This window comes from Calonectris borealis, chromosome 18 (genome assembly GCF_964195595.1).
Source record: "Calonectris borealis chromosome 18, bCalBor7.hap1.2, whole genome shotgun sequence".
Classification (NCBI taxonomy): Eukaryota; Metazoa; Chordata; class Aves; order Procellariiformes; family Procellariidae; genus Calonectris; species Calonectris borealis.
This window is the reverse complement of record NC_134329.1, coordinates 9868977-9887396: the sequence shown is the minus strand read 5'-3', so window position 1 is coordinate 9887396 and position 18420 is coordinate 9868977. Positions and strand designations below refer to the sequence as shown.

At 50.7% G+C, this 18420-nt stretch overlaps 1 protein-coding gene across 5 annotated transcripts in view; it reads left to right on the top strand.

Moving 5' to 3' along the window:
- SCARB1 (scavenger receptor class B member 1) overlaps positions 1-18420 on the top strand; it is a 36459-nt gene that overhangs the window by 6268 nt on the left and 11771 nt on the right. For 2 of the 5 annotated variants that reach the window (XR_012676471.1, XM_075167848.1), the window contains exons 1-7: positions 8386-8551; positions 12490-12647; positions 14386-14527; positions 14978-15181; positions 15483-15578; positions 16184-16296; positions 18192-18358. Coding sequence is in view for 4 of the 5 variants with exons in the window: in XM_075167848.1 (XP_075023949.1) it covers positions 8432-8551; positions 12490-12647; positions 14386-14527; positions 14978-15181; positions 15483-15578; positions 16184-16296; positions 18192-18358 (1000 nt within the window). In the remaining variant the exon portion in view is untranslated. Of the gene's footprint in view, positions 1-109; positions 313-8369; positions 8552-12489; positions 12648-14385; positions 14528-14977; positions 15182-15482; positions 15579-16183; positions 16297-18191; positions 18359-18420 lie in introns of those variants that run through there. The other 3 variants (XM_075167847.1, XM_075167845.1, XM_075167846.1) reach the window with 3 other exon arrangements.

Below are 18420 nucleotides of genomic sequence, written 5' to 3'. Positions count from 1 at the left end.
CGCTCACATAACCAGCTGAAGTTCAATGCCACTCTGCAGATGTTACGCAGCTGTTAAGGTTGTATAAGGGTGCATATGTAATGCAAAACTGCAGTTGTTTCTGAGCCGAGAGGCTTTGGTAATGCCCAGTAATTGCCAGGTCCTAACTCCGGTGTTTTTGCATTAACGGAGTAACAGCAAAAGAGTAGTCCTACAACTCGATCAAAGGCTGGCAACCTGCTCGATGGTGGGATGGCTGCGTGGGGGGCAGTGGTAGAACGTCATTGCTGATCCTGCAGCCTGGGGACCGGGGCTTGAAAAGTTTTGGCTAGGGTGAGTCATCAACCAGTTACGGGGTAGGCTCCATTTTTTGAAAGGTTAAGCATATTAAGCAAACGTAATTTCAGAAGTACTAGCTTGCTTAAAATCTTCAGCAATGTGCATTCGTTCTAGCTCTGCACTAAGTGGAAATGCTGCAGTATTAATGAGCTAAAACAAATGCTGGGGAGCAGTTCCCATGTGAAAAGACCGGCTGAAGGGAAGTCTCCCGTGAAGTATTCTGTGGTGAAGCGGAGGTTGCTGAATGGCTTGTGAGCAGTTAACCACGCTGCGCTGGGGGTCGGGAAGTGGGGGAGGCTGAAGAGTAAAAAACCAAAAGTGCGCCTGAGGAGTGGCAATGTGACTTGCCTTCGGAGGGGATGTGGTGGGAGCTGGAGCAGAGGTTTCAGCTGATGACTGATCTCGGTGGGATGTGAAGTGATCTTACACCATCCAGAGCGGAAGGATGGGATAGCAAGATTTGACTCGCCTGTAATTATTCTTGATTGAGGGTGAAAGATGCTTTTAGTGCCTTACGGCCTGAAAGGAACAAGTTTGGATAATCAAGATTGTGCTGAGTCGGAGAAAGCTTTTAAAAGCCACTGAGATAAAACCCGCGCCAGGTAGGAGTTGGCGTTGTGCCATCGCTGAGCTCCTGGCACCTTCCCACGGGGGCTGCCCGGGGGCTTCACCGGACAGTCGCTGCTGGTGGGCAGGGTGGGGGCTTCATGGGGGGTGCCGGTGCAGCGTCCGCATGGCGGGCAGAGGACCCTTGCTCAGTTCATGTACTTCACAGCAAGTGTAACTGACCCCTCAACAAATACAAACTATACAGCTTGCGATGGTATGGTTTTTCTGGCTTCAAGTCATCTGAATTTCTGCAGCAATTAAAAATTCAGCAGCCCTTCAGCAATTTTGGGTATGATGTAATGGAGCTCATTAAACGTGGGTGTCTGATCCAGTTCAGGGGTGGGTTGTTTCTGGGATGAAGGGAGCTGCTCTTATGTAAAAAGGAAAAAGCTGCATCCTGGTTATGTTTTCGTAGCTCCTTTCTCTCATGCCTGGGAAGCTTCTCCTTGGAAATGATGACCAAAAAAAAAAAAAAAGGCTGGAAAAGATAACTGCAAGCAGTTCTGATTTGAAGGTGGCTTGATCGCTGAGGGGGAAGAGCTGCAGGAGGACATGGGGACACTGTCAAAAGCCTACACGAATGACTGCAGTGCTGTGTTTTAAGAAATTCTTTTATTTCAAATGCCTCAATGAAAAAAAAAAGTACAATGCCGTACTTACAAACTACGGTGCCGTACAAATATGTAATGGTGTGCAGCGTGACCCAAGTGGCTGTGCTGCAACCAGGCAAAGCGGAGAGCTTGTTGGAGGAGAAACCTGCGCCATGGTCTTGTAAGCGGAGTCAAAGCGCTGATCTCTGCAGGTGGCTTTGCTGGATTTGATGAACTTCAAGGGCGTCCTGGTTTCGGCTGGGATAGAGTTAATTTCCTTCCTAGCAGCTGGTGTAGCGCTGTGCTTTGGATTTAGTACGAGAATAATGTTGATAACACACTGATGTTTTAGTTGTTGCTAAGTGGTGCTCACATGAAGTCAAGGACTTTTCACCTTCTCATGCTCCACCGACTGAGCAGGCTGGAGACGCACAAGAAGCTGGGAGGGGGCACAGCCGGGACAGCTGACCCAAACTGGCCAAAGGGATATTCCGTACCATATGACGTCATGCTCAGTATATAAAGCTGGTGGAAAGCTGGCCGAGAGGCCGCTGCTCGGGGACAGGCCGGGCATCGGTCGGTTGGTGGTGAGCAATTGTTTTTCATTTGGATCACTTGTCTTTCTTGGGTTTTCTTTCTCTCTCTTTTTGTTATTTTCCTTTTCCTTTTCATTGCTATGATGATGATGATTATGATGATGATGATTATTATTATTATTATTATATTTTATTTCAATTATTAAACTGTTCTTCTGTCAACCCATAAGTGTTCTCACTTTTACTCTTCCGATTCTCTCCCCCATCCCACTGAGGGGAGGAGTGAGCGAGCAGCTGTGTGGTGCTCAGTTGCCAGCTGGGGTTAAACCATGACGGTCCTTTTTGGCACCCAGCATGGGGCACGAAGGGTTGAGATAACGACAGATCTGACCAGAGCATGTTAAAAAGAAATTTGTGGTAAGCATTCGTTATATTAGTTTAACAGTCGCTGTTCACAGTGTTGATTCATTTGCTCTCGGAGTTGTTGTGCTTGTTCTCGGAGCTGTGTCAGGTAACACCGTACTTGCCGTATGCACGCCCTGCGGTGCTGTTTATCACCTCTGGGGGTTGGATTAAAGTTACCGCTTTGCTGTACTGTGTAACACTGGCGTGTGGTATGAGAGAATTATTGGTTGTGAGATTGTACTCATCACTGCCGTCATCCCCGTACTTCGGGAGCCATCTCTCAGAAACTATTAATAATTACAGTTTTTACCTCTTCTCCTCGGAGAGCCAATCTGTGGCGGAGACACCTTCCTTCACCTTCCCCTTCTCCTCCAGGCTGATTACAATAGCTCTTGAGAATTTTGAATATCCTTGGGATGTTCAAACCAGCATGTTCCTATTGCTCCGTCTCTTGAATGTGTTTCAGGCCCTGTTTAAGGTTAAACAACTATTTAAGAATACCACCTGGAGATCTGCCCCGAGGCGGGATAGTTTATGAGTGGCAGGGTGTGGGGGATAGTTGGGCAAGTGCCTAGGACAGTGGTCATCTCCAGTGTTCTGGAACTTCACCTCTGAACAAGTGCCGAATCCTGAAAAACTAGTAAAATATTTGGAAAAAGCATGCTGTCACCCTGGCAATTCCAGAGGGACACAAATCTCTGCGTCGTGCTGGGGCCTGGCCCATGCCTGCCGAGCCCTGTTCAGCACCATTCAGAACCATTCAGAACCCTCAAGGGGAAGAGATCTCTGGATTCGAGGACAAAATGACAGGCACGGTGACTACCCAAACCCCGGCGACAGGCACTGCGGCTGAACCGGAGAACCGACCCGTGCCGGTATCGGTCGCCCCCATGCACAAGAAGAAATATTGGAAGCAGAAGTCAGCTTGTTTAGAAAGGGATGAAGAAACTCCTCCTAAGAGGGAGCAGGAGGAAGAAGCATACTGTCCCACCAGCGAGGAGGCAGACTACTCTAAAGCAGGGTCACCACGAGAACAGGAGGAGGAAGAGGAAGAATTACCCACTTCCACCCGAGGAAGAACTCGGAGGGAGAGGAAGAACTCATAAACGAGACGGTAACCACCCGATCTCTATCTGAGTGAGCTGCGAGAGATGCGAAAAGACTTCAGCCCTCGTCCAGGCGAGCACATCATCACCTGGCTGCTCCGATGCTGGGATAACGGGGCCAGCAGCCTGGAATTAGAGGGTAGGGGAGCCAAGCAGCTGGGATCCCTTTCTAGGGAAGGGGACATTGACAAAGCGATTGGACAAGGGGCACAAGCCCCCAGCCTCTGGAGGCGACTCCTGTCAGGCGTGAAGGAAAGGTATCCCTTCAAGGAAGATGTTATATGCCACCCAGGCAAGTGGACCACCATGGAGAGAGGTATCCAGCACCTGAGGGAATTAGCTGTGCTGGAAGTGATTTATGATGACCTGAACAACGAGCAGTTACCTGAAGATGCAGATGAAGTCAAGTGCACGCGATCCATGTGGCAGAAGTTTGTACGGAGCGCACCAGCGTCATATGCCAACTCATTGGCAGTAATGACCTGGAAGGATGGAGAGGGACAAACGTTGGATGAATTGCCTGGCCAACTCCAGCAATACGAAGAAAGTCGGGGATACAGAGGATCCGAGGCCCGCTACACTCCAACTGAGAAGGAGATATTGGCAGCACATGAAGGGGTTCGAGCTGCTTCAGAGGTGGTTGGTACTGAAGCCCAGCTCCTCCTGGCACCCCGACTGCCGGTGCTGGGCTGGATGTTCAAAGGGAGCGTCCCCTCTACACATCATGCAACCGATGCTACGTGGAGTAAGCGGGTCGCGCTGATCACACAACGGGCCCGAATAGGAAACCCCAGGAATCTTGGACGGGCCAGAAGGCAAAGATTTCAGAATATCGCCAAAGGAGGAGGTGGTGCGTGCTGAAGAGGCCCCACTCTATAATAAACTACCAGAAAATGAGAAGCAGTATGCCCTGTTCACTGATGGGTTCTGTCGTCTTGTAGGAAAACATCAAAGGTGGAAAGCTCCTACACGCCAAGTCACAGAAACTGCTGAAGGAGAATGTGAGTTGAGTCACTTTGCAGAGGTGAAAGCCATCCAGCTGGCTTTAGATATCGCTGAACGAGAGAAATGGCCAGTACTTTATCTCTATACTGACTCATGGATGGTGGCAAATGCCCTGTGGGGGTGGTTACAACAATCGAAGCAGACTAACTGGCACCGCAAAGGTAAACCCATCTGGGCTGCTGAATTATGGCAAGATATTGCTGCCCAAGTAGAGAACCTGGTTGTAAAAGTACATCACATAGATGCTCACGTACCCAACAAACGGGCCACTGAAGAACACCAAAACAACCAGCAGGTGGACCAGGCTGCTAAGATCGAAGTGGCTCAGGTGGATCTGGACTGGCAACATAAAGGTGAATTATTTATAGCTCGGTGGGCCCATGACACTTCAGGCCATCAAGGGGGAGATGCAACATATAGATGGGCTCGTGATCGAGGGGTGGACTTGGTCATGGACACTATTGCGCAGGTTATCCATGAATGTGAAACATGCACTGCAATCAAACAAGCCAAGCGAGTAAAGCCTCTCTGGTGTGGAGGACGATGGTTGAAATATAAATATGGGGAGGCCTGGCAGATTGATTACATCACACTCCCACAAGCCCGACAAGGCAAGCACTATGTGCTCACCATGGAAGTAACCACGGGATGGCTGGAAACATACCCTGTGCCCCATGCCACTGCCCGGAACACCATCCTGGGCCTTGAAAAGCAAGTCCTATGGCGACATGGCACCCCAGAAAGAATTGAGTCAGACAACGGGACTCATTTCCGAAGCCCTCATAGACACCTGGGCCAAAGAGCACGGCATTGAGTGGGTCTATCACATCCCCTACCATGCACCAGCCTCCGGGAAAATCGAACGATACAACGGGCTGCTAAAGACAACACTGAGGGCAATGGGTGGTGGGACATTCAAGCATTGGGACACACATTTAGCAAAGGCCACCTGGTTAGTCAACACGAGGGGATCTGCCAATCGAGCTGGCCCTGCCCAATCAAAACTTTAATGTGCTGTAGAGGGAGATAAAGTCCCTGTAGTGCACACAAAAAATATAGTGGGGAAGACAGTCTGGGTTATTCCTGCCTCAGGCAAAGGCAAACCCATTCGTGGGATTGCTTTTGCTCAAGGACGTGGGTGCACTTGATGGGTAATGCGGAAGGATGGGGAAGTCCGGTGCGTACCTCAAGGGGATTTGATTTTGGGTGACAATAGCCAATGATTTGAATTGTATGATGTTAATTGCTATATAATACTGTATGTCATCACTACTATGGTCGCTATATGCCATATCAACAGTATTACAGTAAAAATCACCCGGATTAATGAAGAATGAATTTTGATGGAAACCGAGCAAAGTGCAGCGATGATAGAACCGGTCAAGCACAGCGATGATGGAACCAGAACTGGCTTCAGCATGCAACAATCCAACACCACACACCACCTCTCCTGCCCTGAAGGACTACTGTGACAGATGGAGCCCAAAGTCATGGACTAAATGAACTCAATGGACATTTTAGAGGGATGGCCCATAGACTAGGGGAATGATATCTATGTGTATATATCATAAGACTGGAAAGGTGGTGGTGATTAATTGGCATGTATAGGAAAGTGTGGGACCTGGGCATGACGTAGCTGGTATAGAATAAGGGGTGGATATTGTCCTGGTTTTGGCTGTGATAGAGTTAATTTCTTTCTTAGTAGCTGGTATAGTGCTGTGCTTTGGATTTAGTACGAGAATAATGTTGATAACACACTGATGTTGTAGTTGTTGCTAAGTGGTGCTTACACGAAGTCAAGGACTTTTCACCTTCTCGTGCTCTACTGACTGAGCAGGCTGGAGATGCACAAAAGTTGGGAGGGGGCACAGCCAGGACAGCTGACCCAAACTGGCCAAAGGGATATTCCATACCATATGACGTCATGCTCAGTATATAAAGCTGGTGGAAAGCTGGCCGAGGGGCCACTGCTCAGGGACAGGCTGGGCATCGGTCGGTTGGTGGTGAGCAATTGTTTTTCATTTGGATCACTTGTCTGTCTTGGATTTTATTTCTTTCTCTTTTTGTTTTCTTTTTCATTACAATTTCTTCTTCTTCTTCTTCTTCTTCTTCTTCTTCTTCGTCTTCTTCGTCTTCTTCGTCTTCTTCGTCTTCTTCATCTTCTTCTTCGTCTTCGTCTTCTATTATTAAACTGTTCTTCTCTCAACCCATAAGTGTTCCCACTTTTACTCTTCCGATTCTCTCCTCCATCCCACTGGAAGGGCGGGAGTGAGCGAGCAGCTGTGTGGTGCTCAGTTGCTGGCTGGGGTTAAACCACGGCAAAGGGGTTGTTAAGGGTGGCAGTGTGAACACTTCAGAGCCCAACACCCGTGTGTGGAGACCACAGCTCGGGTAGGATAAACCACAGAACAGCAATGTTTGATGAAAACAGCAAAGCATTTCATAAACTTTAAGGGCATCTTTTGTTCTAACCATGAAAGTACCTGCTGCCTCGCTTCAGACAACTTCACACGGTTTGCGTTGTCCCGCAGTGCCTCAGGGTATCTCCTGGATGTTACTTGGGTTTATTGGGTTTTGAAGGAAAACTCCTTTCACAGGATTTTTTTTCCAGCAAAGTGTTTTAAAGTAAAGGAAAATACAATACCTACTTTGTGCTGGATCTGAAAGCATTTCTGCTGGGGAAATGGGGTACAGCCAGCAGCTGCCTCCACTTCGGAGACCCAGCTGGTATTGAACAGAGACTTGTTAATTGCTGCAGCAATTAAACAGAGGCAACAAACGAGGAAAAAGGTCTAGAATGAAAAAAGGCATAATTAAGCTTAAAGACACAAATGCAGGTATTCCACCAGGGTGAAGACCGTGGCAAGAGTCAGGACCTCTGCTGTCCTGGCCCCTGCCCAGGTGGGAGCCGTGGGCTCGTCTCCCCGCGGTGCCCACACGTCATGTCATGGAGACAGCGTCTGGCAGGTAGATGCACTCCAGTTTCTAGACCCATTAGCTCACATCAGCTTACAGTTTGGAGAACGGGATGATGCGTATAATTGTTTTAAAATAGGCTGCCACAAACTGGACTCTTCCCTTTGTTTATTATTTTCTGGTGACTTCTAGCCACTTTTAGGGATGAGTCTCAACTGGGCTTTTATTCAGGGCCACTTTAGATGCACAAGGTAGACAAAAGACCCAATTCCTTGGAAAAACAGAGGCGGGTTAGAAGGAGGCAGTGGATGTTTTCCCCTCGGGGAGAGCCGGGGGTCGAGCCCCGGGTCACCGGCCAACGGCTGACCGCCTGCCGAGCCCCTTACAGCCGCCGGCGCTTGCCCCCTTTCCCGAGACACCAAATACCTGCTGTGACAACAGGCTCCCAGCCACCCTGCCTGCTAATGCGGTGGCCATGGAGGGACCCAGTCCTTCCGGGGTGTGACCTGGGCTGTATATGTGTGTATGTATATATATGTACACACACACTCTCTTATATATTTTTATCTATTTATATATTTTTATCTAGTTATATATGTTTATCTATTTATATATTTTTATTTATTTATATAATTTTATCTATTTAAATATATTTATATACTAATCTATGTTTTTATATTTATAGATATATACAGGGTTCTCTTCTCCATAGGGTCACCCGCCCCGCCGCTCCCCGCCCCGGGTGCGCTGAGCGAGTGGGCGGGGCTCGGCGCGGCCCGCCCCGCCCCGCCCCCGCCCCCAGCCCGCCCCCGCCCCGGGCCCGGCCCCGCCCCGCCTCCGGCCCCGCTCCGCCCCGCTCGCTCCGCCGGGCCGGGCCTGGCCGGGCCGCGGGGGCATAAAGCGGCGGCGGCGGCTGCGGGCCGGCTCCGCTCTGCTGCGCTGCGCCATGGCCGCGGCCCGGCGCAGGGTGTCGGTGGGGCTGGGGCTGGCCGGGGCGGCTTGCGCCCTCCTGGGGGTCTGCCTGCTGCTGGTGGGGCCCCTCATCATCAAGGAGCAGGTCGTCAAGGTCAGCGGGGGTTTTTGGATGGTGGTGGGGCGTCCGTGTCCGCTGTGGGGACCGGGGGGTGGGGGGTGCACGTTTGGTGCATGGGGGCTGGGGAGGCTGGAGCCGGTGCGTGGCTGGGGCTTGGTCTGGGGCTGGTATGCGTGCAGGACCCGGTGCGAGGTGCAGGGGTGATGGTGGTGCGGAGCAGGGTGTGCTGGAGCCGGTGCGCAGCCAGGGCTGGTGCATGGGCACGTTCTCCCCCTCTAGTGTAATCCGAGGGAGCGGGAGACAGCTCAGCACCGAGGGTCTCTGCTTCAGTGCCCCTCTGAGCAGCCCCACTATCTTAATGCGGGCGAATCGGGGCTTGGGATGTTCCACCCTTGGTTACAGCAAACGCGCCTGGGCTGAACGGGCTCTCATCCCTCATTAGCAAAGGCTTTTTGTGTGGCTGGAGTTGGCTGGGGGGACAGTGCTGGTGGTGCTGGGCTGAGCGTTGCCCCGAGCACCAGCCCTTCCTCCTGGCCCTACTGCCTTTACCTGCAGCACTCCTTTTGTAAATAGGTGCGCAGATTACCGGGCTCAGATGTACTCTGGTGAGATGCTTTCCCAACTGGAGATGGGACAGGCGGTGTGCAGGAGTGCTCTGAAGGAGCCTCGTGCATGGAGCAACCTCCAAGTCTTCTTCTCCTGCTCAACTGGGAAACCTAAAGAGCAGCCTCTCTGAAGACCTCTCTTACCCGCAAGAGAGGTCCTGAGGCCGAAGGGGTGTTTATCCCCCATGGTTAAGGTGTGGGGCTGTGGATGGAGTTGTTGGTCTGTTCAGTAACTGCTGCACAGAGACTTGGGAACCAGTGCTCCTGTCCTCACTGTCGGGACACCAGTTATCCTGCTGCGACAAACCTCATTCCCACATTTAGCCAAACCTTTTTCTCCCTGCCTAAAGGAGATGAGCCCCCTGCCTGGGTATTTCTCCAAGCTTGCACCTACCCAGGTCAGCACCTGGAAATGTGCTTCTGATGAAAGAGGTGAATAAACACCCCATAGCCAATGGCTGTGGTTACATGTGCTACAAAGTCTCTGCCAAAAATAAATTTCTACTTAAACGTATCCTCTGGAAGTGCTGCTGGCTGGGCAAAGCCAGACAGTCCTGTGGCTTAAGCAGTAAAAGTCAATCTTGGTCCAGTTCATGGAGCTGGTACCCGCAAAGAAAAGGCTGAATGGCCCCTGCAGAACTGGAGTGACATTTTTGGTGCAAAAACCTTTCTGCCCTCCTCTTTTTAGCCAGTCCTGATTCTTTCTACCTGATTAGCTATTTCCTAATAACTTGCAGTGAAACAAAAGATGAGGAAAAGACCAATCCTTGTTTCTCCTCAGGTCTCCCTTCATCTCAAGCCCTTGCTCTCCACATCTTCAGCGTGACCCAAATGGTCCTGAGTTCTTATGAGGCTTAATGTGAAATGGAAAAAAATAACTGAGTGCTGATCTCTAGGGTGGTGAGAAATATCCAGGGCCTTACTAAAACTCCTGGGTTGGTCTTCAGAGTGGTGGTAAGAGGAAGAGCTGGGCCATGAAGGGCTAGTGGCAGGGATTGGGCAGTTGAAGGCTGACTTGCCAGTCCTGGCTTCCCAAGATCTGCATGGAAGGTCAAGATGGTGTATCCTGACGGAAAAGCACTTAGCTGCAAAAAAGGTTGTAGCTTTGGGGATATCTTTGAGTAAAGTGTGTGGGGGAATGCGCAGTAGAAACAGGGAACTTGGAGCCCATCTCCTGCCCCGTTTGCAGAAACTGAATCTGCATCGGCTGCTGTCCTGGTAGCCGGGCTGCCTGCGGCATTGGCTCTGTAAAACCTGGGGACGTCGCTTTTCTGGAAGCACCTGGAGTGCCACAGACCTGCCTAAGATACGAGCTTTAACACAGTGAGACTGCATCGACTCATCCATCTGCCGCTTACCATTTCTTCTCCACCTGGGAACTCTTGTGCTCTCCCTCCTGAAAGCTGGCAGAAGACTGCCAGCGCTGTCTGTGCTGTTCTGGCAGGGTGATGAGGATGGTGGTGAGAGGATGTGGAGGATGAGGTCTGACACAGTGGTTGCACTTGCATGCAGCATGACTGCTCTTCTCAATCTGAAGAGGAAACCTCAGCTCTCGGTTTTACTGAGCAGGGTGGCTGAAGCCTCCCTCCCGGAGAAGCAGGATTTGGGCACTGTTGATGGAGCTGCTGCTCCTCTGGTCCTGTCTGGAGGAGATGAGCAGTAGCCAGTTCTTTTCAGTTCCTCAGCAACAGAAATCAGCATGGTCAGGAGGAGTCAAACCTCTCAGTGACACTTTGTAACCCATCTAAGTGAAAAATATTCTATTTTTATTTCAGACATATGACCATGTTTGTTTTGACCTACAAGTAGCTTAATTGTAAGGCTACCCTTAGTAGATCTTGCTTAGCAGCAGCTGTGGAGTACCTTGAGCTGTTGTGCCCAGCCGGGAGAGGACCGAGAAAGGTAGCAGGGATCTGGGATGCAGCTCCATCCGACTGTGTACGTATTATATAAATAAATACATATGCAATAAGGGCTCCAGGGAGTGCAAGACAGAATAAGCAAGTGAAGGAAAGCAGATGTTGCTATTCAGACTCTATTGGACACTCAGGAGTAGGGATTATAAAGCAGGCTAAATAAAATCTTGTCCTCCAACTGCTTCTTTGCCATGAAACCCTCGAGGCTGGCAGGATGGAGGCTCTCGGCCAGCAGCAGGCGGGTGTTGACGTGGAGGTGGGAAGGGTTTGCTGGGTGAGTTACAGGGCATGTGGAGGTGTCTGCTCAGGAGTAGGGCTTGGAGGGTCTGGGCTTGAGCGAGGAGCTTGCAAAGCCCTGCTGCTTGCAGGTGGCACAGCCTTGCCATGAAATGGCTGAAGAAAGATGGGGCATTACAGGGAAGCCTCCGGCAGCTTTCTTTCTCAACCCCCTGTGGCAGCAAATACGTGCACGGTCAGATCGAGCTGCTCCAGGGCAGGAGAGCCGTTGTGGGGCTGCCGAGCTGCAGCGGGTTAATGCCCACATACCTTGACGCCAATTAGTGGATCAAACCCGCTTCCATAAGCTGGCTGGGTTACTTAACCACGGCAAGGGCTTGTGCGTGCGGAGGAAGCAAAGATTATGGCGGCACATCCAAAATAAACGCTGAAGAAGGAACAGGCTCTTGTCCGTAAGGCAGCCCCCGGGAGGCAGTGGAGACAGATGTGCCCAGATGCCAGCTCCTGGTGAGGGCTTAAGTCATGTTTGGGCTCGTGCAGGCATTTCCCCGCAAACAGGACGGTGACATGGGAACCACGATGTGCATCGCCTTTGACCTGCCTTGTGACCAACTATGAGTCAGGATGGCAGCTGAGAGGAGGCAAAGGTGACCTGCATGGTGCTTTGGGACACAGCTGGGTTGCCGTCCCAGTTCTCTATCCGTTTTTCCGGAATTTAACGGACTGTCCCTGCCAGTACCCAAGCAGTTGTGTGGATGGATGTGCCACCTCTCAGCCCTTGCTTCTGGCTGCGTGGAGCTGCCAAACCTGGCAGAGAAGCGGAGGCCTTTGGGACAGGGTTGCTTGTGCCAGGGAAGTCAAACATGCAGAGCTGTGAATAATTCAGTGCTGGCTTGTCTGGCGCCGAGCGAGCCTCCAGCATGTCAGAACAGCTCTGAAATCCTGTGGGTAGGATCTGGAAAGCTGAGCCTGAATAAATAAGCCTACAGACATCCTGTGGCATGAACTTGATGCTTCTGCATACATAAGAGTTCCCAGTTTAGATCTGGCTCTGTTTCAGTCTGCATAACATGCCTGGATCCTCCGGAGAGCCCCTGCTGGAAGTGCTGCCTTCAGCTGGGCCTGACGTGGAGCCGAGGGTGGATGTGCTCAGCTGCAGCCACCGAGCCGAAGAGTTGTGTCTCCTTACTCTTTCTTTTTCTTTTCCTCGCAGAACGTCAGGATCGACCCCAGCAGCATCTCCTTCAGCATGTGGAAAGACATTCCCGTTCCTTTCTACATGTCGGTGCACTTCTTCGAAGTGCGGAATCCCAAGGAGGTCCTCCAGGGAGCGAAGCCGGTGCTGAACCAGCGTGGACCCTACGTTTACAGGTCAGGTACCGCTTGTGGTCCAGCTAGGCACAAGCCCGGCCACCGTGCTGCCTGCCAGGCTTTGGGCTGACTCCTCTGGCAGGAGGGCACGGCATTAGCATACTTGGCGTGAGTCCAGTGGCATAGGATTTTAAAATGGCCCAAATGTGCTCTAATTGCTCTGCTCTTGCTAAAGCCACAAGTAGGGCCTCTGGCTGCCCGTGTGGTAAGGCTGGTCTGAGCTTCACTGAGTTGTGGAGCTCAGTCCTGTGCTGAGACCTGTTGGGCAGCCAGACTTGGGCTGATACGGTCCAAACATAGGCATGAGGGGTGATGGTGGGCAGTCCTCCTCTTCAGAGTGGACTTGTTTCATCTTCGCTGTGCGTTTAAGAGTCCAGCTCCAGAGCTGGAGTCACCTCAACATCAAACATCATGGGTTGGCCTAAGACCTCTTATCTAACATGAGATCCAGAATCTGCCTAACATGAATGCTCTGGTCATGAGAACCAGTATGGAGCACTAAAACTTGCTCAGGCCCACCTACAGCAGGGCTGGGTCTATTTGTCATGGCTGAGGATGGTGGTTGAAGTCCCAGATGCTTTTCTGGACCTGAAATGTAAAGTGATGGTTTATGTTGAGTTGAGCGTGTGAATTTACCCATAAATAGCGGTATTCAACACATGTAGGTAAAGTTAGGTCAGCAGCCTAAGCAAGCTCATGTGGGAAGATTACTGATTTAATCCAAAGCTGTTTGAGTCGCGCTGGGGGGAAACCTGGCAGTATGTATATGCCCTTGTTTCCCCTGGGCTTGCTAGGTCACACCATAAGACCATGTGGAATTCTGTATGTTGTGATGGCATCAGTCACTTGGCTTGGGGAAAAGGCTTTACTTACCATAAATAAGAATAAACAAAGGGGCAAAGTTTATTAGTGTCCTTGTGTTGTCGCTGAGCAAGATTAGTGCCCTTCCCTAACCATAAAGCCATATTGTGGGCCATAAAGCAGAGGCTCCACAATAAAGGACTTTGTTTTTGCTGGTGGGTTGAGCTTCAGCTGCCTCGGGAGCTGTAACAGGCTCGTGGTGTTGGGGACGACCTCATGCCACTGTGGAGCATTGCAGCCCCCGTGAGACGGGGTTGCGGCCGTGGCATGGAGCAGAGTGGTGCTGGGCAGATGGCAGTGGAGATGGCATGCCCGAAGCCCTGAGGAGCAGGAGAGCCGTGATGCTGCATGGAGGGTTGAGCTGCCCTGAACCTGGGAGCCATCAGGGAAGCTCTGGGGCAAATTAGTGTGGGCTCATTGGTGGGGCTTGTGCCATCTTGTTTGGTCCTCTCCTTTTTGCAGGTTATTTTGGCACGTGCATTGGTGTAGGTCTGCTTATCTGGGTGTCTCTCTGATAGGGCTGGGCTTTTCAATGGCTGTAGACAAGTGACAGAGGTGATTTATGCTTTTGTCTCAGACTTCTCATCAGCTGGGAAGAAACACTCGGTGTCTGCAGGTTGCTGCAGAATCCCATCCGTCAGGGACACCTCACTCCCAGGCTGCCATCTCCTCCTAGCCCTGGGCGCGGTGTGAGGTTGACATCTGTTCCCTGGCATGCTGCCTCCCCTGCTGCCCCATGGCTTCTTGCTGGGTTTCGGTCTCCTTCATCTGCTCTTCAGAAGCAAGCCCAGGCCTGTGGAGCCCATCCTTGCTCCACAGGCGTTGCAGGGGCACTGCATGGGGGAAGGTTCCCATGATCTCTCCCATCTCTTCGCAGAGAATTCAGGTATAAAACAAATATCACATTCCATGACAATGACACCGTCTCCTTCTTGGAGTACCGAAAACTCTTCTTCCAGCCGGACTTGTCCAACGGCAGCGAAGAAGAGTACATCGTTGTGCCAAACATTTTGATGATGGTAAGAACTTGCTCCCTGACGGGTGCCAACATCTGAGCTTGTGGGGAGGGCGATGATGCCGCTACTGACTCAAAGCTTACTTTCTTGTAGGGCTTAAGGCTAATCAAGCCATGAGGTGGTTAAGCTTATAAACGGAGTTTTCTGCTTTCTGGGTGTTGGTTGTTGTGTTGGGCTGTTACCCTTCCAAAAGCAGAGCGTGCAGAGGGGCTGGCAAAGTGGCTGCACTCAAGTCTGCAACCTTGTCTGAGTGTCCTCTGGGAAAATGAAGACTGAGCCCTCAACTGCTTTCTTCCCCAACTGGGGATAAATGGTGAACCTCAGTTTGTCCAATGGATTTCTCTAGGACTGTAGATCGGTGCAGCGGAAGGACCTTGCTGAGCACCAAAGATGCATTGCTTCCTCTTTGGTAAAGATGGGGCTCTCGTCTTAGAGGTTTGTTTTCTTTCCCAGGGAGCGGCTGTAATGATGGAAAACCTGCCAAACTTTGTGAAGCTTTTATTGAGTGGAGCCCTGGCTGGCCTGAAACAGGAGGCGTTCATGAACCGGACGGTGGGGGAGATCATGTGGGGGTATGAAGACCCTCTTATAGACACAATAAATATGTTTGTTCCTGGCCTGATCCCTTTCAAGGGGAAATTTGGCTTATTTATAGAGGTAAGTAAACTGTTGCTTGGGAACACTAAAATCATAGCAACATTGGTCTTGGGGTTGAGTGTCTGGGTTATCCCCCTTACAAACTGTTTGGAGCAGCCATGTGTAGCTGGTGGTGGTTGTGTCAGGTTGCTTAATTCTCTCCTCAAGCAGAAATGCATGTGGTGAAAGCTATCGCTGGCAACTGAAATAAGTAAAAGTTCAGTAGCCTCCAGCGTGAAGCACCCCAGAGCTGCCGAAGCATGCAAAGTCATTAACATATTGCAGTCTTGCAATATTAAAAATTAGTTTTTTCTCTCTGCAGCTTAACAACTCCAATTCGGGACTGTTCACAGTGAACACGGGCATGAAGAACATCAGTAGAGTTCACATGGTGGATTCATGGAATGGGCTAAAGAAGGTAAGTGTCGGGCAACAAACCTTTAATACGGGGGGCAATGCCTGATCTAAAGCGAGATAAACGGAAAGCTCTCAGTGCTGTTGTATCTCTGGGTCATAGGTTTGAAGGCAAGTTTCTATGGGACTTCAACTGCTGCAACTTCTGTTCTATCAAATTGCCAGAAGGCAGCCATATGACGAGAGGCTTGTCACAAACCATGAAGTTCAGCTGATCATCAGTGTCACTTGGACTCCCTTGAAATGCTGATGGAGCTGGTTGCTTCTAATGATTGAAGTCCCAGGCTCCCGTGGCCTGTGTTTAAGATGTTATTTAAATGTCCTTGTTAAAGGGGTGCTTATTCTTCCCTTGTGGAATTCCACTCCTAACTAAAATCAACTGAATCTACAGACCAACCATTGCAGGAGCACTTGGGACAGGGGGATCTTGTCCTGTTTTTCCATAAATTGGGCAGATGTTTGCATGGGAAAGATCTCGGAAGCTCTTCAGTGTGGCTATCTCAAGCTCCTATGGAAGCAGTGTAGAGCGGTGGATGTCCCATGCAGGGGTGGAAGCCAACTCTCCAAAGCTCATCCTCCTGAGCTCTTCTCTCTACATCTGTCCCGCAGGTGAACTACTGGCGGAGCAGCGAGTGCAACATGATCAACGGGACCACAGGGGAGATGTGGCCACCGTTCATGTCCCCAACATCATTGGAGTTCTACAGCCCTGATGCCTGCAGGTGAGGCCACAGCTGCCAGCTTGTCCCTCTGCAGGTGGCAGGAGACGCAAAGCTCCTCCTGTGCCCACAGAGTACCTGTGCAGTGACGCAGAGGGCTCGGGACTAGTTTCTGTAGTTAAAGTTCAGCTGCAGAATCTGAGCTTTGCAAACAGAGTTGTCTAATTAGCAGCGTCTTGTGGTATTCATAAATACCTTCCAGATCACTGGAGAAGTCTAATTTGCCCATGATGAATCAGTAGAAAATAACCAGTCTAGATAAGATGTGGGAGGCGAGAGGGAGAAGTAACAGTTGTCATAAGGAAATGCTGCTATAACCATTTGCAGAACTATTTCAGCTGACTAAATGCTTGCAGAAGTGATGTTGTGGGGGCTTCTGCCACCGTTTCCAGGCTGCTTCCCTTTTTTTGCTGCCTACTTCACGCACTGCTGTGCATCTCCGTCCTGTATAAGACACCCTGACCTTAGCTGATCACGCAGGGGTTAAAGAACCCCGCAGAGCCTGCCTGAGGCTGGAAGCAGGGGAGGCCAGGAGGCAGGCGGTGGCACAAAACCCTGTCCCCAACTTGGGGAAGATAATGTGAATTCAGGCTTTGTAGATAGTGCTGCAAAACAAGCAAGTGTTCATGCAGAATAGAGAACAATGACCTCTTCAGCAGAACAAGCACAGTCAGCTGAGCCAAGTATTAGTGCAGGAATTCCTCTACACAAAGGACATCAGCAAATACCAAAATGACCCGGAGCCAAGGACTTGCAGGGAAGTTTACCAGTAATCAAAGTTTAAATACACCTACCTGTTTCTGTAAAATTACAGAAATTTTCTAGGGAACAGAGCGTGTTTCCAGGCCATAAATAAAGTGAAGTGGAGGAAATCAAGCTTGGTTTCTTGTTAGCGCAGGAGGTTCCCGCAGGACAGTGCTGCGGAGGAAGTGGCTCTGCCTCTTCACCAGGCAGTGCTGTCTCTTCTTCCCAAATCTTTCTCGGCCTCTCTGCTAGCCCAGGTGGCTAGGAAGGAGTCAGTTGATAGACTAAGAGCGTATCTGCCTTGCTGCAGGGCATGCAGGGCTCATCTCCTGCTGTTTGCCTGTTAAGTGCAGCTGATGCTGAGATGCAACTACCTGGATGTCCCTGCAAGGTAGGCAAGGCTTTATCCTGCTGATGTGGTGCAGCAGCCTCTGCCTCCTTGCTGGAAGGTGAGCACAGCCAAGGGGCACGCACGTAACTGCTGAACGTGCCCGGAGTCCCCCATCCTTGGTCCTGGTGTCAGAAGGCAGCTGTAGGAATAAGCATCCCCTTGGCCTGCCCAGGCTGTCTGCATCCCTGCAAACCTCACTCGAGTGTGAAGGGATCAAACTTCCCGCCTGGAAACTTGCATCTATCCTGGCCAGCTGGTAGCAATAATGTAGTGTAACATCACTAGCCTGTTGTATCAAGAAAAAAATCTTGCTGCACAATGTAGGAAATTTTTCCACTCCCCGGACAGCCTATGTGCTGGAATTGTGCTGCAAAAGAGACTTAGCTGGTGTCCATCCCCTGTGACAGAGCACTTCTACCTGGGAGCCAAGGTTTGCACAAAGAGGGTATTACCTCTTGGAGAGCAGCCCTGGGGATTACTGCATGCCTTTAAACAAATCTCATCTGGATACGGCAAACAGATTGATAAGCCTGTGGTTTCTCTCCGTAACTAGTCCTGACCAGCCCTTTATCTGTGCTTAAAACATGGAAAGCAAATGGCTTAAATACTCATTCCCCATCCAAAGCACTGCTCTGAGTGTTTATCTTGATCTCAAAGTCTAAGTTACGTTGCAACTGCATCTTATCCAGCGAAGATAAGAGGCTGGTTCTGGGCTGGGAACCTGTTGGCTAATCCTGATCCTTCTCCACTGAAACCCTTCCAGATCCATGACACTGGTGTACGAGCGGTCTGGGAAGTTTGAGGGTGTGCCCACCTACCGCTTTGTGGCACCGAAAACTCTTTTTGCCAATGGCATGGACTATCCACCCAACGAAGGCTTCTGCCCCTGCATGCAGTCCGGCATCCAGAACGTCAGTACCTGTAGGCTAAGTAAGTCCTTTCCTCCCCGGGCTCTCCCTGCCGACCGATACTGAACTGTAGGGATGTGATAC